This window comes from Lonchura striata, chromosome 1A (assembly GCF_050655825.1).
Source record: "Lonchura striata isolate lonStrDom1 chromosome 1A, ASM5065582v1, whole genome shotgun sequence".
NCBI lineage: Eukaryota > Metazoa > Chordata > Aves > Passeriformes > Estrildidae > Lonchura > Lonchura striata.
The window spans coordinates 43,079,326-43,100,997 of record NC_140741.1 but is presented as its reverse complement, the minus strand read 5'-3'; the positions used below and the strand labels follow the sequence as shown (position 1 = coordinate 43,100,997).

Below are 21,672 nucleotides of genomic sequence, written 5' to 3'. Positions count from 1 at the left end.
CCAGTATCCAACACAAGCCCACCCAGGCTCTTCTTGAGGCTGTCCATTTGCTGCTGCATTCAGAGCAAGACAGCAGTGTTGTTTCCTACTCTATTTTCTGAATATGGACTATGTTTCCCAATGCACAGAAAATATTTACGAGACAAATGGAGAAAATACTGAGCTGTGACAGCACAGCTGGAGTTTTGCTCCTAGTTTACTGAGCACTATTTCTACCATTGCTGTTCTGAGATATCTCTGAATTGGAATTAACCTAAGTAGTTTGCATCCAGGTTAGCATAACCTGACTGAGTAACTTTCTTGGACCAAGACACCCATGAAATGATCACCACCAAAATGTCAAAGGAGAATTTTTGAATGGGGAAATTTAGAGCAAAATCTGCCTAAGAGTCTGAAGCAGCTCTGCAGTGATGACATAACCCAGGCTCAGATTGCCAAACTCGGTAATACATTGAAGAACATTCTTTAAATGCTGCTGTCTAACATGCTCAGGTTAGACAAAACAGTGTGAGACAATTATCTCCAAGAGTGTGGAAAATCCATCAAACTTGGAAAATGGCAGATAGCTGTGTTATTACAAATACGTTTCAATGTGTAAGTCCAAAGCCTTTTTTGCCAGAGAAACTCAGGATCAATCACAAAAAATGCTTTGATAGGATTAATGTATAATTCCTTTGGCTATAATATGTCACTCCAAAGCTTACAAGCAGAAATGTAGAAAACATGCTATTATTTTTACTGGAAAAGCCAAGTTGGAAATCCTTAATGAGTTCAAATAGATGCTTCTAAAGTGTCATGCACAGAGTCCAGTAAAATTATGACTGGGTAGAGCTGCCTTTAGCACATCTAAGCAAAGACAGCCTTAGAAAAGACCTGTATTTAATTAACTCATCTCTGTCTCCTGCAAGTGTGCATCTGTTTCTATATCAAGATCCTTGTTCTTGGCTTTATGGAAGCTATATGGCTTCCATAAGTTTGAGCATCTCAGGCTGCCAGAGAGGAATATTGTGTGGATGGATGGAGGTGATGGCTCACACCATGTCAAGTCTTCACAACAGAAATGGCAGGTGTGCTGAAGTTTTTGCATATCCAATTTTAATAGAAGGTAAAGGGCATTTAAATTATTAATTTTTCTTCTTAAATCAATTCTATGCATTTTATCCATGCTGATTGGAGCTGCTTTTGGGAAAACTTGTAGTCAGGAAAAACAGAGTGTTTGCAGAATCAAATGAAAATAAATAAGAGCTACTCACCAGAAAGGATCTGGATTTTAGGGATGACACTTGTTTTACTCTCAAATCATTCCATACTGCAGATTTGAAGAAGGAATTTATATTTTCTTGTGCTGTGCTCTCCAGCTCTTGACAGGTAACAACTCTTGGGCCTGACTGTCCTCACTTATCACATTCCTAGAGGATAGATGGAATTTGGTAGCTACTGCTCAGCAGAGCTGCAGATGTGTGTCCCAGAGACTAAGTGCTCAGAGGCTGCCCTGGTTTAATGATTTGCTATTCTGCTCTACCACCCTTGCTTAACATCACACAACCAGTTTGAGGTCTCCATTGGGAATCTCTCAAAAAATAGTATTTCCTGTCTTATTAAAAACTGAGTCTTGTGATTTGGTGGGTTTTTAGTACAGCCATGACAACAGAGTCAGATCATGGGTGAGAGGCCACTGATTGATGAAATCAGAAACACTGCTTAAACACAGACTGTAAGGCATGCGTTAAATCCTGGAACTAGAGATGCAACCTGCCATGAATTGTTAACTCCTCATGTGGGTCGATCAGTCTCTTCCATGCAGTTAAATGCTACATGTGTTAATGAACCTTGTGGGTCCCTTCCAACTCAGACATGTGTTGTATTTCTCTGTGTTGTGCTTATATTTCACAGAAACATGAAACTTGCTAATCATACTTTACCAAAATACACAGCTGAGAGTAACACATTAGCAGCCACTCTGGCATCAAAAGTAGCCTCAGATGAAACCAAAACCCAAGTCTGTCTTTGAAGGCTACAGTCTTTGACAACCATCATTTCCCTGGTGAATACCTTTTATTAATGCAGCACAGCTGGATGGACTAACTGTATATCCCAAGTGTTGAATTATGGTTTTCAGTATGTCCAGCCCTTGGGAATTCTCTGAGAATTTGATCAGTGAAATGAAAGACAAAATAAATCCTTAAGTGTGAATAAATTTATGAGGGGTAATTGGAAAGGCAGCTACTTGCAATGCTCAGAAGCCAGTGCCCTCCTGACTTCCTTCTTTCCCTTAGAAACATAATTTCTGCACCTTATACTACAACAATGCACAGTAGCTTCAGATGTAGTCTGGGATTCAACAGCCTGGATTCTGTCCATTCTACAGCAAGAAGCAAGAGTCTCAATATGCTCACGAGTAAAATACTTGCATTAATATCTTTTGATGAAGGCCTTCAGATTTGCAAATACAAGTGTTCAAGCTGTGGAAATTGTTTAGGCTGAGAACACTTATGAGAATGTATCAGGGCAAAACTATCAGACTCATCTTGGACTTCTTTCTGCTCACAGCCACTGCTGTAAGACAAAAGGTCAAAATACAGGGGTCTTTGGCATGAAGCAACCTTATCAATTTCTAGGCTCCCATTCACTGTATCTTAGTACCAATGGAGTTAAGTGCCAAAATTCTAGCAGGGCCAACCTACTCAAAGATGTAAAGGAAATATTTGGACATGTGAGCATCTAATTTATATTTCCCAAGGTATAACAGTATCACAGCAGTTAAGATATTGTTCCCATTTCTTGTTCAAGGGCACAGAGGATTCCACTGGTCCAGATGGTTTTAGTTTTGAACCACCCTGATGTCCAAGGGTTATGCCTCTGCTGCTATACAAAAATAAGGGATGCACCTCCTCCAGAGGATTTTGCAGGGAATAGTCTCAAGATTAGACTGGTGAACAGCTGCTTTGAAATAAAAGGATTTCTCTGCAAAACAGGGAGATGTTTTCAGGACTTTGGAACAGCATCCAATTTTAACTTTCTGCACGCATGTTTGAACTGCAAAATGAGACATCTTTGCCATATTATGTGATTTGTAAGCAAATGAAGAATACATGCAAGGAGTAGAAATGGACCAAGCTATTCCGGACAAAGAATGTTTATGCCCACACAAAGCTTTGTCCAGCATCTTGAGAAAAACATGATTAACAGTACTGTGCTGATCTTAATCAGATTTATTAAGACAAGTGTTGAAAATCCAGCGTGCATGCTATGTGTGGGTAACTAAAGAAAGAAAGAAAGAAAAAAAAAAAGGCCAGATAAAAATGCCCAGAGGGAGTGAGCTAATGACTATCTTCCCATTACCTCATGGGATCATTAGGTCGACATGATCTCTCCGGGCCAGTACCGGAGCCGCTTCCCCGCCAGGACGGAGGCCAGCGGCCTTTCCCTTGGCCCCGTCCCCTCGCACAGGTGCACCCCTCGGCGGAGCCGCGACCCGCCGCCATGGCGGGGCGGCACGGCGGGACAGCCACCTCAGCTCCCGCCCTGCCCCCGCCCGGGGGGCTGCTGGGCAAGGCGGCTTTGTTGGCCGCGTCCATCACTCCTCGTCCCCGGCTGACATAATGAATGCGCTTGGACACACCTTCCAGCCCGGCGGAGAGGCGCGGCGTCTCCACGGACGGCCTCACGGAGCCGTCCGCTCCGCTGCCCGCAGCCCTCGGGGAGGCGCCCCGCCAGCCCGCCCGGCCCCCACTGCCCGGCGCCCCGTCCCAGCCCAGTGAGGGGCCGCGGCGGCCGGGCCGGGCTGGGCAGGGCGAGGAGGGTAGAAACTCTCGCTATGCTGCCCAGCGCCTTTTACTGGGACCTGGTGGGCTCCTCGGCTCTCCTCAACCTGCCGGCGGCGCCAGGTTTCGGCAACCTGGGCAAAAGTTTCCTCATCGAGAACTTGCTGCGGGCCGGGGCGCCGAGCCCTACCCAGCTCCGTCCCCTCCCCGCCAACCCCGTGCCCCTCAAGCTGTGCCCCGCGGCGGAACAAATCGACCCCTCAGGGGGTCCCTTCCCGGCAAGATGGGCTTTCCAAGTGCTTAACCCCTCTGCGGCGGACGGCGGCCGCCCGCCAGCGCGGGCCGCGGCGGCGGAGAGAGGCGGCATCTTCCCGCCGGCAGCCACAGGTGAGCGCCGGCCCCTCCCGGTCCTGCCGCCCGGGAGACGGGACCGAGGGGCTTTCCGAGGGCTCGGGCCGGCTCTCCGCACGGCGGAGACGGGGCAGGAGAGGCGCGGCCGCCCCGAGGAGCCCGCAGGCGGCGGCGGGACGCCGAGCCCCGTGGGTACCGTGCCGCCGGGGCGCGGCGGGGGCTGCGCCCGGGACTGCGGCCGAGGGGCTCGCCCGGCCGCCGGCCGCGGGACGCCGAGGAGCCGGCGGTGCGGGACACCGGGCGGTGCGGGACGCCGAGGAGCCGGCGGTGCGGGACACCGGGCGGTGCGGGACGCCGAGGAGCTGGCGGTGCGGGACGCCGAGGAGCTGGCGGTGCGGGACGCCGGGCGGTGCGGGACGCCGAGGAGCTGGCGGTGCGGGACACCGGGCGGTGCGGGACGCCGGGCGGTGCGGGACGCCGGGCGGCCGGCCGGCGCACCTGCGGGTGCAGAGAGCGCGACAGAGCCCTGTGATGGCCGCGTCGGGTGATGTTAAACGCCCCTAATCGCAGTTCTTTCAGGTCTTGACGTCCCGCAGCCTCAAGGGGTGGTAGAAGCTTCGCCGCCAACAGGCGCTCCGGGAAAGTCTGAAATTCCAGGTTTTGGAAGGACGGCGAGCGGTCCCATCCTCATAAGTAGCGATAGCTCGGGAGGCAGCAGCCCTTTTCTATACACGCCCTGCCGTGGGGGACAGCAAGGCTCTCCTGTCAAAAGGAGAATTAAGCCATGTAGAACAGGCTATTTTCTGGAAGCTTTGACAAAACCAGGGACAGGGGAAATATAAAAAAAGTTTTAAAGAGCTGTAAAGATGCGTTATCAGCCGTTCATTCCGGTGTCACACTGAGAGCCAGCGCCCTGCCGGGCGGTGGGGATCAGCTTGCGGCCGCCAGAGGCCCGCAGGAATCCCTGCCGTGGAATTGGAAGCACACAGGTTTTCAAAACCCATTCACTTTCTTGAATGTGCCGATTTTCGTATAAATACATTTTGTCTGGGCATGAGCAACATATTTTAAGAAGTGTGTACTTCTCTTAGTTATGGAACTGATTGTAGTCAATATAGTCTATATAGTATTTTACTATATAGACTATATTGTATAGTCTATACTAAATACTATATAGTATTTTACTTTTCTATTAGAATGCATAAATGATTCCAATATTATGCGGTATTTTATGAATTTTTATTTATGATCACGCCGTTTTAATTGCATTTACAATGAAAATCAGACGAGCAGAATTGTATTTATTGAATTAAGTCTTTGAGATGCGAAACCAAAAGGCTTGTTTTGAAAACAGAAGTAATTGTTTTCTTTTCAAACATAATTTTATTTCAGTTAGATCCTGCAAATTGTTCTTCAAAATCCAAAGCAGTATTTGATCCTTTAGCATTACATACTTTAAAGGTAGGCAGGAGAGAGTCAAAGTGTACAATAAGGTTTCTGAATGTTCCTGACCTCTCAGGTAAGTGTTACCTTAAGCGTTATCAGTTACTTAAAGGTGTTTAACCATAGGCTCTGTCAGGGAACAGGACAAGTATCATCATCCTGCAATTCGGTGAATATTATTCTTGCCAGCCCTTTGCCCTTATCCTGAAAAAAAGTTCTAGAGAAAATGCTATATTTATTTGTAGAAAAAAAGCTAGCAGATGCCCCAGCACTCTTGTTTGCTAGAGGTAAAGGTATTTTGTTGGGTTTTATTTGTTGTTGTTAGTTTGTTTGTCTGGGTTTTTGTTCGTTTGTTTTAAATAGCTATAAGTAAATTGCTGCAGAAGTTCCCAAATATCAAGTTTTGTAAATGCTTGTTTCCAGGAATATTTCTTGTTTTGATCGACCCATAGTAGTAGTTGTGATTTTAGTGTGATAAGTCTGACTAGTGATTTTGAGTCCAGTCCTATTCTTCTTCTAATTCCACAGCTCCCACAGATCTTGGTAAATGCACCAGGCTCTTAGATTTGAACAGGGAGAAATACTAGTGTTTCCTCAGTCATTGTGTACCCAGAAGAAAATTCTCCTGTGACTGTACACTTGTGACAATGACTTTTATATTCTAACAGGGATCTGTTGATTCTGATCTCACTTGTATGTCTTAAAGTGATGAGGACACTTGGTTGTCTCAACAGTCACAAATTTGAATTAGATTGGAACTGTCTTGCTGAGCCAGTTTGTGGTTTCTAAGGAGTCCCTTGTCTCTGGTGTAGGCGTATACTGAGGAAACTGTTCAGACCAGACACTGCATTTGTGACTAGGGCTGGGGTGGTCAGGCTGTGTGTAATATTTCTTGTTTATACAGTGATAGGGCAAAGGAGCATTTTGACAGAACAAAAATTTTAGCATTCAGGGACTAGTGAAGATATTTTAACTAAAGAATTTGTGCTAGGTAGGGTTTTTAAATTTACTGATATTTTTTAAAGAATAAACTCATATTTGGAACCCCCAAATCACATAGCATTTTAGAAAATCTTTCTTGAAGTCTTAAAAAAGATTATTGAAAATTGTAAAGCAAGTTTTCTTCAAAAAATCTTTCTGAACTAGCAAGTGCTTTATAGGTCATGCAGGGACTAAAAGTCCCCTGATAAACTAGTTTGGCATAAGCCAAGTTTTCTTTTATTTTTTAATTAAAAAAAAAAAAAAGGAAATTGAAGAAGTACCAGACTTTTTGGAAACAGTATATTACTCATGTAGTCCCAAATTCTAGTGAGGTCACCAAAAGTTCTCAAAAAGAAGTGTAAAATCACACCAGGGACTAAACTGAATAAGCTGAACCGTTTTTGTAAGTATCCAAAGGAAAGACATGAAGAAAGCACTCCATTTTAACACTCCATAAAAGTGCTAAAGAATGTAAATCCTGTATTCTTTCTGTAAATTGGAAAACACTTATCCATGGTGGCAAAGGAGACCAGGTGGGATGGCATTCTTGATCTGGGCTATCTGATCATGGTGACTTTTCCTAACTCCTTAGCAACTGAGTTGTATCAGCAAGTTTCCTTCCCATAATTTACAGGTTTCAAAGTATTAGTTGGACTATTTCAAGTACTTATCTGCATGTGTATTTTATGTATATCTTGTACAAAAGTAGCATGAATAAAAAACTGAACAAGTACTCAGGAAGTGTCACACCCTAAATATTATATTATCTAATAAGCATGGTAGACATAAATATATTTGTTGTCTGTAAAAGTTTAAATAATCACTTTCCATCATTATATTTAATAGTATATATGATTATATATATATTTAATCATATATCATATATAATTTAAAAAAATTCAATGTAATCATTGCAGGTGTTTGAAATTAGTTTGGTTTCCTTTAAGAAGAGCATGAACAAAGAGTATGTTATATAAAACTCAGGAAGGAAAAGTAGAAGGAGCATTACTGCTATATGATAAACTCATGAGCCTTCTGCAGTGGTGTGCTAATTTATACTGGCTTGGAATTCTCCCAGTCTTTCTTGCACTTCACTTGAAGCCCCTTTGCTCTTTGCTCCTCAATTCCTTCTTGCTAATCTGTGTTTTAGTCCCTTGACTCCAAGCCTACTGTTCTCTTCTGGATAAATTAGAATTCTTGATAGTTTTCTTCAGTGTTTTCTGACACATAAAAATTTGCCAGATGATACTGAGATGCTGTGTCTTGTAGTACAGGTGCTACCTCTATAAAGAGATCCACTCCAAATATTTTCTCATGACTTAGTTTCCAGAAGTATTGGCTGGCGCTGGAGCTGAGTGACCTCCTTGGGAAATGTGAAGTTACTCTGCTACCTGAAATAATTTTTGTAAATATCCCTGTCTTCTTAAGTAATTTGTCCTGGTGGAGGTTGACAGTAAGTGCTTTACAGCATGAATATGGTCATGTGGAAAGGATCTGGCTTTCTGCTTTAATTTTTGCATTTTTGTAGATGAACAGAGAAAGGAGATTGAAAGCTGCAACAAAACAAACACATAATTCAATTGTAAAACTTGCTGAGAAATTTGTCTTAGGGGATTTCTGCCTAAAGCATCAGAATACAATAGAGCAGGATGAAGGACAGCACGTGTAACACAAAAGAAATCAGAAGAACTGTACAGTAAATATAAATTTGACTTAGAGTAAGCATCTACAGATGTACTTTATAGATATCCAGATACATTTGTGCTATAGATGTGTCTTTTCATTTTGTAACATTTGGGTACTTTATATTTTGATGCAGTTATTGTCACATTGTGCCAGTGAGATAAGAGAGCTTTCTATTGTGTAGAGGAGAAGCTGGAGCAAAAATAAATGGGGTGACTTATGTAAGATAATACAGAAAACTGGTAGTATTGCAAGGAAATTAAACCAAATCTTCTGCAGGCTAAGTTTCTGGAAAATGATGTCAATTTTTTCCTTCTCGGGTGATGACACCAATTCTATCCTGTAATACTTACAAACATATCTTATTTCTTATAAAGTGTCTTGTGTTTCTTTATGGCAACCAGGAGATAATTAAATTACTGAAATTTAAGTGATATTTTTTTCTTCCATTTGGATCTCCTCTTAGTGAATTAATGCTTATTAATTATTGATTTCAAGCCAACTGGCAGCCAGGGTCTGTCCTCAAGCGACATGTAACACTAGCTTTAAGTAAAATAAAAGACAGGAAAGAGCCCAATGTTTTGTCTTGACTCATCTAACTCAAGCAACAAGATGACTGACAAGTTTTAGGATTTTCTTGTTTTCTTGGTGTTTTCTGGAGATAGAAAGCTTCTTTAAGGTGGGGAGATCTATTTGGCATCTTTTCTTATTCCCTGATTGCCAGGAGCACTGAGACGCTGTAATTGTTTTGAAACTTTGTCTTTGGAAGCAAAGAAGTTTTTGTAAGTATTAGAAATCACAGACTAGCACGTTTCCTGTTTCCAGTTAACTTTGTGAGCCATTTAATAGAATTGGTCTGGAATGCCCAGCATATTTTAAGAGTGGCTGCAAAATGGCTTTTAAAGGACAAACTGTTGTCCTTATTGTGAGGTTGCCAGAGCTAGACTAGTGCCAGCTACTCTCCGACCCAGCCACTAGTCTGGCAGTCTGTGCTGAGTGAGGAATATGAGCACTGGCTGGACACTGCAACTTCCTTTGGCTACTCTCACGGTGCCGTCTCTTAGAAGGAAGAGGATCCCGTGTTTCGTCCTTGGCAAGATTTAGATACTACCAGAACATCTCAGAGCTTTGCTAGGAAGACAAGAGGTGGAGTTTGTAGAAAAGAAATAGACTGTTTTGAAACCATGGTATCAGTCATGCCTACAGTTAGTGAATTAACTTCTGTAAAATGCATTTTGTACGGCAGAAAGAGCTGGTCTTCTGAAATCCTGTAGTATATTCCTCATGATTTTAGAAAATACATGGCTTTGGTAAGGATTAATCTCATCAGGCAAACTCAAGTGCAGATGTTAGGTTTTATTGTACTGTGTCTGTATTGCTGTTAAAAAATCCTCTTAAATTTTGGAAGGCAAGTTCTCTGCTTCCATTGCCTAATGAAGGTGATTTGCATTCTTTCATAAAGCAGCTCTCAAAATAACTGATGTTTTACATGGTACTTTTGTGGTCAGTCATGACCCCACAGCAGAAAGGGGAGATTTTTTTTTTTTTTAATGAAAACATTTGCAGGTACATAAAGCAGTAGGAGACTGTTTCAAATGTCAGACCCTGAAATTTATAAAATTACACATACAAATATTTTCAGTAAACTGGACTGTATTTCTTGGAGGTGAGTTATCACTCTGGAGAAGTGGCTTTTGCTTTGTGCTGAAAAGCTTACAAAATTTTTTCATGAGAGGCTGCTTTTGTCTGCAGTTGTAGCACATATTCTCTTGATGTATTCTGAATGTGTGTTGAGAATGTTCCTCCTTGTGACTATGTGAATATCTCAAGTTTCAACTTGAAAAAGTATTTCCTTGTACAAATGTAAAAATACTAAACCCCTTTTGTTAGAGAAAAAAAAAAAGAAAAAATAACGTGTTATTTTTTTTATTCTAACACTGTTTATATTATCTTGAGACTTTTGTCTGTTCAGAGCTAGCAATGCTGCAACAAGACTATTCCAGGTAAAAAATTTTGGCTAATCAGTGCAAACCACAGGAATAAATGATGCATTTTGGCCTATTGTAAGATTTTGAATTAATGCTGCAACAATGAAAACACAATGAAATGTCAGCTTGCAGCAGCTGACCCTAATTTTGCATGCTTGAGGAAATAATTTCTAAACAAATTCTATTATATTGAGAAACAAAGAAAATAACTAATTACTTTCTAGCTGAATTTTTACATATTTTAGAATATTTATGCCTGTATAGATGATGGTATTCTTTTGTTGTTACCTGTGAGGGATAAGAAGAATGTCATGGTAATTCACCTGTTAAATAAAAAGTAGGTGTCTTGTCTAAGCTGTAGTTAATACAGAGAGATGCCTACAGAGGGAGAGACTCCTTATGTGTCTGTTTTAAGGTGATGCTACTTATCTCTTCTCATTGACTGTATAGGAGGCCCAGACAAGGAACTTGGGCAAGGAACTTTTAGACAGAGAACTTACAATGATGCCTGTTTTGACAAGAACTGGTAAAGTGCTGTTGCACACTAGTACATGGGCATCCTGAGGAAGGACAAAAACAGAAAAAAAATAGTAAATCCACAGGTAGATTCCCATCTTCTCAATAGCAAGGCTGTGTAGGAGGCATGGAGAGGGTAGGAGCCACTGATAATTACATTTAAGTTTCCTGCAAGGGCTGGAACCTAGGTGTCACAGTGGAAAGCAATTCATGTGGACTTGGAGAATTGAAGTGTTCATGCAGCTTGTGGTCTCTCTGGTCCTGTTGTTAGTTTTGTTAGATTGCTCTAGGCAGTTTTCTGAATAATTTTTTTGGACATGTTCCAGCTCTCTTCACAGGTTGATACTACATTTTTATCAGTGGCCCCCCAGTAAACTAGCAGCATGTCCAGTGAAGGAACCCGTATGGATAATACCAGAAGTTTACCATCAGTTTCACTTTCCCTCAATAGCCATTTTTCTTTCACGCCTTCCCACTTTCCTGATGCCTGATATTTCACAACAGTAGAATTAGAAAGAGTAAACAGTGTCCTTAAATAATAAGCCATTTTCAAAAGTGCATAACTGAGCTGGGCTGTATTTAGGAACCTTACTCTCAAAATGATGGGTAGCTGGAAGGAAAACTTCCAATCCCATTGTCAGTATGACTTTTTATAGTGGAAGGACTTTTCAATTTAGAATACTTTCAGAGCAGGCAGTGTATTTTAAAATATCAATATCTGAACTGCTTTCTGAGTTTTAGCACTAGATAAGCTTGAGGTCCGTTTACGTGTTTAGTATTATTTTATTGTCTGTAAAATGATTTCTGTTCACAAAGGTAAATGTAATGAACATTATTAATAAAATTTTGCATAACAGCATCAGTGTCAAAAGTATTATTTTTGTGAAAAAAAAGCAAAACTAGGTATTTAATACTTTTGTATATATGATGCAATACATTTTCTTCTAAGGTATATAGTACAGTTTTTGGAGTGTCAAAAGACACTTAAATCATACTTGGATATTTTTCATGCATGTGTGAAGCTAAACCTGTAAAGACTGAGTTTTGTGAAAAACTTAGTTTCACACCGTCTCAGTTTTATGAAATGAAGATATAAAGCAGAAAAAGCCTAAGTGTCCAGAGTACAAATTATTAGGATTTTGCCCCTGCTTTAGGTTCCTATACATCTTTGGGAGCAGCAGCTGCCTTTTGGTTACTATGTCTCATTCTGGCCAAAAAATTGCATAATTAATATTCTGACATCTCAGCAATTTTCAGCCTTGTGTGAATAGCAAGGAGTGTTTGCTTTAGGTCTCTTGATCAGCAGATATTGATAGAGTTACTGTGATGTATGTGAAAAGAAAATAATAGTTAGTCCATCCTCTATATAGTTTTCAAAACTATATTATGTCATTTCTACAGGTATAATTCCAGTATAATTCTGGACAATTTTAATTCTGTTAATGGAGTTTCATACAGGTAGTGGAAGCCATTTAATGTGATGAACTGTGTTGTTTCTATCAAATATAAAAAATATACTTGGATATGTTATGTTGAAGCATTAATATTTTTCTGTGTGTAGAACTCCCAAGACAGAATTGAATATCCCTGTATTATGTCACATTTTTTTTACTGATGTAACTCTGCAAAACTGCTGCACATTGGTTTGAATGCAACAGCTTCAGTAAATGTAGGGATGTAGTTTCACATACATAATGTAGTATTCACCTGTGCATCAGTATAGCTGCAGCACATTAAAAAAGATTATGAACTGGACATACATGTTGGCTATAGGCATAGAGAGACATCATGGCATTGTTTATTTCCCAGGATCTAAACCAAATCTTGAGAAGTGAGCTCAGGAACCTCTTTGTTCATGAGAATATCACCAGCATCATACTTCTTAAGCAAATATTTTACAGCAATAATTTTTTTGCTCTGGGATAACAGCAAATTTAAGGATCACAAAACTTATTTTGAGGTCCTAATACATACTCAGAAATTTAATTTTGAATGATCTTTATTTTTAATTGCAGTTGAAAAACTTAAAAAAATTAGCAGCATGGCTTAGATACATTGATACATTTATCTATTTACCTTTCTTTCTGATTGTTGATTTATTAAGTTTTTTACTGACTTATGCAGTTACTTTTTTTTTAATTTAATTTTTTTTTTCTGGAGATTTGGACAACTACAGTACAGGCTCTAGATCCACTTATTTTCTGCCTAAACGGAAACAAAAAGTGACATAGATGTTTTGATACTGATCTCATTTTACAAGTGTACAGATCTAGCAATGATGTATCTTTTTCACAACAAAAAATTATTCCAGGTTTCATTGTTGATGAGTATAAGCAGAAATTGATGGGTAATTAAGATTAATGGAAAAGCCCATGAGCCTTATGGAAAAAAAATTGAGAGACAAATAGATAATGAAGACCTTTCCATGATTTGAAAGCCCTTTTTAGATATAAGAGATTTAAAAAATTCCATTTAAAAATTACCAAATATTACCTAATTCTGTGAGTTGACTTTGCCGATTTTTTTTTGTTGTATCTAGCAGAGCCTTCAGCAAGTAGTTTATTTAAATTTAGAGCACTTGTCCAGCAAGACTAAGTTGACACTCAGAATAACAGTATCAGGCCCTGTAGTATGTGCCTATAGAGCTCAGCTGTTTCATCTCATGGCATTTTCTAAATTTTATTCATAAAGGTTTCTTATTGAGGACATTATTGGTTTGAGTGCTGTTAACAGCATTGGAGTACCAGCTGATTTTTTTTTTGCAAGATGGCATGCGTACTAGGGTTATTTTAAATAACTTTCAGATTCATTATATTAATTGTTTCAACAACATACTATTGAAGCAATGTGTTCAATGCCAATATTTAGGAAAACTCACATAACTACAGCAATTACAGAAGGAAATTTCTAGTCTGCAGAGCTTCATTCTTATAAATATGGGGAGAGTTTTGCATATTATAGTAAGCTACACATGTAAAATAGCCTTGATAAATTAAAGAGCAATTACTTGGTTTATCATTGTTTGCCTTAAAAATATCACCATGTTGAGAAAAGGAAAAAGAGCTTGTGGGGCAGGACTTTACACACTGACTTTTTGGAGGACTGTTGTTATGAATATCACCTAAGCGTAATGGATAATCAATTAGATCTATGCTTTCTTTGCAGCTCTTTCCAAACACTTTTTTCTCCGAGCCCCGCCATTCTACTCAGCATGCTGCGGTGGGTCCTGTCAGCACCCTGCATCCCCCACTGCTTTTCCAAGTAAGTTTTTATGCTTCATCAGTAATGCTTGAGTTATTCTGTAAACCAAAGCAGCAGGATTTAATGTGTTCTGGAAAACTAATTGGTGATGCAATGGCAGCAGCTAATTCCTTAGTAAAATCACAGCAATCCTATTCAGAGGGTTTCCAAAGATTTATCAAACTTAAGTACACTGAGCAATTGTGAGAGGTTTCTAATGGCATTGAGACACCCAGACAGAGCTAACCTAGGAAAGGGCCTTGTTTTCAGTTTGCTAGAAACAATTCTTTAAAATCAGTAACTCTTTTAAAAATCAGTGTCAATAAACACTTGCAAATAAGAAAAGAGCTGGAGGATCGTAAAATGCGTGCTGCATTTTAATGTTTTTTAGGGGTAAATTATGATTCAGGAAGCTTTAGCATCATTTAAATACAACATTTATATGACATGCTTTTTGTAGCAGTCAAATGTGTGCACATGTTTAATTTTGTTTCTCTTTTGTAATCATAATGTAAAAAATTGAAGAAGTATGTTGAAGAGAATTTTGACCAGTGTACACTATCCATTCAGAACTAAAAGTCCATTTAATCCAAAACTAAATTTATCCTTGACTGGGAAGATTGCATGCAATAGTTTAAGAATGGACAGTCGTGATTTTGTGCTTATGGCTCAGGAATGCAAACAGAAGTAGCATTTTCTGTCTTCAAAACAGAAAAAAAAGCACAAATTGCTTGTCAAATCCAAATGAAAATTGGATCTTTTACGTGCTCTGGCATATACTTTTTTATCACAATTGCATTCAAACCATTCCTGACTAAAGTGCATGCTTTTTATGAATGTTTCAGAAGGACAGTTGCTAAGTTGAATGATTCTTGACAAGTGAGGCAGCAAATGCTGGCAGTTTAATGAGCTGCAAGTTTCTGAGCACCTCTTTAGGGGGCTGACACTTTCCCACAGAGCGTTTTACATGGCCTCGGCTCTCCCACAATGGCTGACAGCACCATGACCAATCACCACTTTCACTTTACTCATCCACACGCGACCTCACCACAATTTTTCACTGTGCAGATGAACTTTAGGAACCATTTCACATTGAAAAGGCCTGGGCAAGGGTCAGTTGCCCTTTTGTATAGCCATAAAGCAATACTCTATGTGCCAGTCTTTTCTCCTGTCTCACATTCCAAGAGATTTTCTGGACACCATTTAAAGCACTTGACTGAAAAATAAAGCAGTGAATGAAACTGACTTTTATAGACTCATTCTAGCTCATCTTCCCATATAACCCTGTCTACCTGAAAAGGGATTTAGTGGATGAGCTGAGTGTATACAGGGACTTGCTGAATACATAGGCCCATTATCAACTGTGGGGATTGTTTATTAACCAGGACTGATACACTGCTATTTTGGAAGTGACCTATTAATTGTCCATTTAACTAGAATGTATTGAATTGTAATGAAAAAATGGAAACCATGACTAAAGCTTTTACTTGCTCCTTCAAGGTGGTCTCTGCCATGAAGGCAAATGAAGATTGTTCCACAGATTAAGAGGACATTTATCACTATATATTAGGATACAAAGGAAAGACTTAACAAAAATCAAATCAGTAACATAGGAAATAGTTGGTCACATTTGTGTCAGCAGAACACTAAACCTGCTGCATGTTCAGAGTGATGAGCTGCAAACTGACATATTTAATTTTGCTAAAATTGCTGAAATGTATATTTATACTGCCTGTCCTGCTGCACTGAAAAATCCTATAATCCACACACTGAAATTTTGTTTTTGTGTAACAGTTGGAATGCATTTTAGAATATGGCTTATTTTTAAAGAAATTCTCTAGGCTACTCGGTGGTAGGTTTCAGATTTTTTGCTCTGTAGGCTGTTTGTTATTGCTTCTGAGCATTCTGCTCATCATTAAATTTTGTTCAGTTAATCATTTCAAATTCATCATATATTGTGCCTTAGAGTGTAGAGATGCCTCACTATTAAATTCGTCTAATATAGGTGTTACGCTGGACCCTACATACTGCCTGTACAGGAATTAATTTGTGCCTTGAGGCTCCAGCAGGAGGTTGTTTCCTTGCTGACTGACTGTTAACAACCAGCCAGGCAAGACAAATTTTAAGGGGTCACATAATTTGGCATCCTCTGTCCTTGGCTGACAACTCCATTGTGGAATGGAGGCTGGGAGGCGAGGACCAGCCCTGTTACGCCTCTTCCCTTGCTGGTGTCTCTCATCCCACAGTGGGGGTGAGAGATGGTACCAGTTCTGCTGCTGCCAGACCTTACCTTCCAGTAAACCTGAGAATGGCTGACAATTCAGCAGAAACTTCTCAGAGGCTACCTGGAAAAAGGTACCTAAATTCACTAAGTTTGAGCAAGAAAGACAGAAAACAGGCTTGAGGAAGGAGGGCTCCCAGCTTGCTCCCAGTTTTGTAAGCATGATTGGAGCATACAGTGGGGTTATGAAGGGGCTCTGAAGTCCCCAGAGAAATATCAACCTTTCCCTTTGTGAAAACCTCCATTTTGGTATTTTGACTTTTGTTCTGCAGATTGTTTGTTTTGGTTTGGATGAAGTCTGACTGTGTATCACAGTGTAATAAATATCAGGTCATTAACCAGTAGGTTATGATTTTTTGTATATGGTCTTACATATAATTTTGAAAATTGAAATACATCTGTATAAATTAAGGATTATTTATACTGTAACATTGCAAATCATAATAATTATTTTTACCACACACTCTTATGAGGGACAAATAAAAATATCTTGATTTCTTGATGTGAAAAGTTCAAGAAAAGAATTGACAGAATGCAATCAGTAATGTTTCACAGGGATAGTCTTATTTTAGGGAATAATCACTGTACACTTGCTCAGCTTCTGATGCTCTGCTCTACTGGTAAGAGCTGGAAGCAGGATGCAGGGGCAGTGTATGTAATATCAAATCAGTAACACATGGCTACAAAGTATTTAGTCAACTTTGCAAGGCATGCAGATACACACTTCAGTTTCTTTTCATTATATTACAATATCCTCAGTATATGTGTGCTTGTTTTTTTGTGGGTGTTTAAAGATACATGTACCCATGTGTATATATGTATAATATACAGAAATTGAAATGTAGTGTAGCCCCAAGGACAGTTTGTGGAAGCTGCATCTGGATTTCATTAGTATTTTCAAGAGCACTATATCAATTGAAAAAATATATTTAATTTTCCCCCCACCCCATTATAGCTGGTTAGAATAGATAGACTTCTACACAAAAAATGTTTAGTATTTTAGAAAACCTGCTTTTCAGGGGAAATTTGCTTTTGGCTTTGATATGAAAATGATCAGATCCTTTGTAGAAATTGAGCAGCAGCGCACCTTTGCAGCTGCTGTAACTAAAAGCTGGAAGGGCAATCTAGGCCCATGGACTTGAGAAGGTGGACAGCAGGAGGGCAGCTTGCATCTGAATTGCCACTCCTACAGCAAGATTGTAAGTGTCAGTGGCTGTACAGCCATGGCACAATTTCTGAGCCGAAGTGCACTGTTTCCTGGCCTGCTTGCATCTCCCTAATTATCACATGCCGTGCATGATGACAGGCTCTGTTCAACTGATCCCTGCTCCTGCTTCCTGATTATTTGAGGAAGCTGGGTACACTGGAAGCATAGGAAGCCTCACTAAGGATTGCTTCTCATATACCATGTATTTCTAAGGGAAAGAGAGCATGGGAAAGCACTATGGATTTAGGTTTTATTGGGTGTGAGGAACATGAGAGATGTATCTTGGGGTTTCTGTGCTCTTTGTATGTATATTTCTACTTCTTCACTTCAGCTCTGTCCTCCAGCTTTGAGGCTGTTTTCCAGGGTAGGGCTCCCTCTAGGTGTGCATTGAGGGGATGAGATTGGATTCACTGAAAACTGCCCTCCCAGGGCGTGTTATGAGATGTCAAAGGATCAAAATTCAGGCTGAAAGGAGTAAGTCCAAGTACTCTCCAAATGCTCTAATATAGAAATTGCTGTAGTTTTCAGAATAACTAAGTGAATGACCAGGAATTTTCTGAGAAATAGACTACTCTGAAACCCTTTCATTAGTAAAAAAAAAAAAAAAATATATATATATATATATATATATATATATATATGGATATAGATATAGATATATATCTATAGGAAAGCCTATTTAGTTTATTTGAATCATTATTACAGACCACTTTTCTTTCATTTTACAGTCCACATAAGGAGTAAATAAACTCCTAGGAAAACTTGTTGCATTTTATTCAGTGGTAATGTCAGGCAAAGAAAAATGAAGTTCCTCCCTGACTATATTTGAATTCTGCAGTATTATAGGCTCTGTCCCAATATTCCTCTATGAACTCATCTCATTTTCTTTGTACCATGTCAGGGGGAAACTCCTGACTACTGACAACACCTCTAGATCCAAGTGAGGATTTAATCCTTAATGAACATGATTGAAGCATTACAACACACTTGTAACACCAACAAATCAAAAGTGGGACAAGAGTCTGCAAACATTATAATAAACAGCACTTAATATTTCTCTGATGCATGATAGATGTCATGGGAAATTCTCATCTATTTCTACTAGGAGAGGAAAGTATGCTGCCACTTCTAACCCAGGAGTCTAACTCCAAATCCCGGAGAGGCATATTAAGAAGAGCTGTCTTTTCTGAAGACCAGAGGAAAGCTTTGGAGAAAATGTTCCAGAAGCAGAAGTATATTAGTAAAACAGACAGGAAGAAACTGGCCCTTAACCTGGGTCTAAAGGAGTCTCAGGTAAGGAATGTCCTTTTGGGGAAAATCTTTAAAATAGCTTTGAAGGAGGAAAATTGAACAGTGCAGGGGCAGCCTTGAGCTCTTTTACCTGCTTTTTTATCTGCAAAGACCTCAGTAAATCAATGGCAGTTTAAACCAGGGAATACTTAAACAGTTTCCTGGTTTATTTTCTGTATGTATACCTTCAAAAATTGATGTCTCAATTTTCACACAAAGAAACATGACCTCTGTGTTTCATTTCCAACTCTCTTTTATTGCTGTCCAACAGAGCCCCCTTGGAAGCTTTGGGGTAGGAAACTGCTCCATCTCACTGCTCTAAAGGCAGTATATAAAACATGAGAGCATAAATCATTCCATCATTCCACTGAGCACCCTTTGCACTCAGATATGAACAACTAGGGACAATGCAGTCAACAGCACTTCCCCTGGAACTGTTCTGCCCAAAGAGACAGGCAACCATTCCTATGGAAAGACACTTGACTGCACAAAGAAAGAGATTTTCACAGCTGAGAGATACCATAAGAAGAAAAACTTTGCAGGGGGACCTTCTAAAACAATCCCATTTTACTTGCCAATTCACATTTAATGGAATTTTTTGCATGAGTCTGAGTTGGTCTACTGCAGGATTTTAGAGTTTAGCTGCGGGCCTAATGACTCCCGTGAGTTGTTCTGACTGAACAGCTACATTAATAGTGGTGCTGAGGAGCAGTAGCCCAATCTGGAATCTTCAGGGCCTCACCTATCTGCAGATAAAAACAAAGGAAAAATGCTTGGCTTGAAGAGCACAAAATCTGAAGGAAACTGGGAGGAAAAAAAAGTTTGTGAGGTCATGTAGAACAGAAAATTAACATGGTCTGTGGTGGTTCCTTGCAACTTGATGACTCTGATGCTGTTGCAAACACTGCAACAATAAACACAAAAATAAGTAGAGTGTGGTGTTTCTCAGTGTGATGTACAGAACTGTAATCTCTGCAGGAAAACTATTTCAATGAAAATGTGCACTCACCAGTGTGCTGCCTAAAAAAATTCCCAAACTGTAGTCAAATTCCTAGTGTTACAGTTATTTCCTCAAGATTATTTTCTGTGCTCATGTTATTCAAGAGAATTTGGGTGTGTAAAAAATAATGCAATAATACACAGATAACCACTACTACTATGAAAATATAATTTCATGACAGTGACAGACCAGATGACATTAATCTCTTTTTTTTATTCCCCTCATGAAAGGAAAAGAAATTGCTGTGAAGCTTACTTCTTCAATTTTCTGACCAGTTGTGTTGGAGGAACAGTACATGTCATCTAAGACAATGATTCTCAAACATTTGAAACCATACCCTTTTTGTCTTCATATCCAGTATCTAGATATAAATACTAGAATACTAGATCTAAATGCAAATGTTGAAGGGAAAAGAGAACACAATCTGAATAATTTGATTGATCACCCTCACCTTTCTTTTCCTGTAAAACCAGTTTCTGGTTTTATATTACCCCAAGCTTTCCCCAGCATTTCATAAATGCCTTTGAATTCTTGTGTTTAAGAACTCAAAAGTTCTTGAAAAGTTGATTTTATCTTAAAATCACATGGGTTCTAGGTAACTTCTGGAAAACTGTAGTCAGGTAAACAAAATGTCTTTAAATTTTCAATTCCATCTCCTATGTCACAACATGCTTTTTGAAGCTGTATGGCCAAGCTGATTTTAGCTATGTTTGTGAAAGGGACTGTCATGATTCTTACAGCCTCTGTTTAATGAAGGCCCTCACACCACCAGTAATATCACTTAGTTTTCCTTAATGATGTTACTAATTTTCTCTGGGAATTTTCTTCTGTCTAGAAGGATGTTGCTTTTAGGAAACTCTTCTATCCCTAGCTATTGGGCTGTCCATTTTTCAGTCTAAGCTAAGTAATCATCTGTTGTAGGTGGTGAAAGTCAAGGAGAATATTTGTTCTAGATGTAGTAAATAGTGATGGGAAAGTTCTCAGATAGTGTCAGTCAGCTGGCTTTACTGGTTCTCTACTGTAACAGCAGATAAGGAAGGATGTGGAACTAGGAGGATAGAAAGGAAAAAAACACTTGTTACGGCAAAGTTGTTTAAAGCAAAGAATGATAATAAACTCTTGTTAACTTGCAAACAGGTGAAAATCTGGTTTCAGAATCGAAGGATGAAATGGCGAAACTCCAAAGAAAAAGAAGTGCTTTCTAACAGGTGCCTCCAAGAAGACGGTCTTCAGGAGAACTACCTCTCAAGATCCACCATTAATTTTACCTCCCCATGCCCATCTGTGTGGGAAATGTCTGATGAGCGGGCAAGTCCAAGGTGGAGGGAGAATTCTCCAGGAAATTCTGAAAGACTGACTACTACACAACCACCTCCAAGAGCAAATTCATTGCAGAGCCCACTCTATTTGTATCCTGACCAAGACACTGCAAACAAGGCATCATCAAGTGTAAGGGAGTAGGGGCAGTTTGTAAATGGAGTGGGAGAGTGAAGGCTTCAAATGAGCAGTCTTTTAAGATTAACAGTATTTGAACATTGTAAAGCTAACTCGTTTATGCTTCAAAAATATGCTAACGCCATTAAAATTACAAACAACTAATGACTAAAGAAGTATTCTTCAATATTCAGTCTTTTCTTGTGTCTTTTCCAGTCTTGTACTGACCTTAAAAGTAAAGTAGGAACTGATGGTAAGTAAAATGAAGAACATGAAGCTGAATTTGTACTCTGATTTATACATCTGCACTGTATGTGATGCTCGTTAAAAACACACTAATAGAGAATCACTTTTATCTCTCATTGTAGTCAGACCAATTAATTTCTTCTGTGCATGAGATAAAAAGGAATCTGTTTCTCTCAAGAAAGTTAGTGGTTTTGCGTTCTTTTAGAAATTCATTAAATAATACAATAGATTCATATGGACAAATACAA

At 39.6% G+C, this 21,672-nt stretch overlaps 1 protein-coding gene across 1 annotated transcript; it reads left to right on the top strand.

The window, feature by feature from the left end:
* Positions 1 to 3,492: 3,492 nt before the first annotated feature.
* On the top strand, positions 3,493 to 21,672 carry DBX2 (developing brain homeobox 2). The gene is made up of 4 exons (XM_021547416.4): positions 3,493 to 4,151; positions 13,892 to 13,987; positions 18,560 to 18,747; positions 20,882 to 21,672. The coding sequence occupies exons 1-4, from the start codon at positions 3,818 to 3,820 to the stop codon at positions 21,203 to 21,205; spliced, it is 942 nt and encodes a 313-aa protein (XP_021403091.3). The 5' UTR covers positions 3,493 to 3,817; the 3' UTR covers positions 21,206 to 21,672.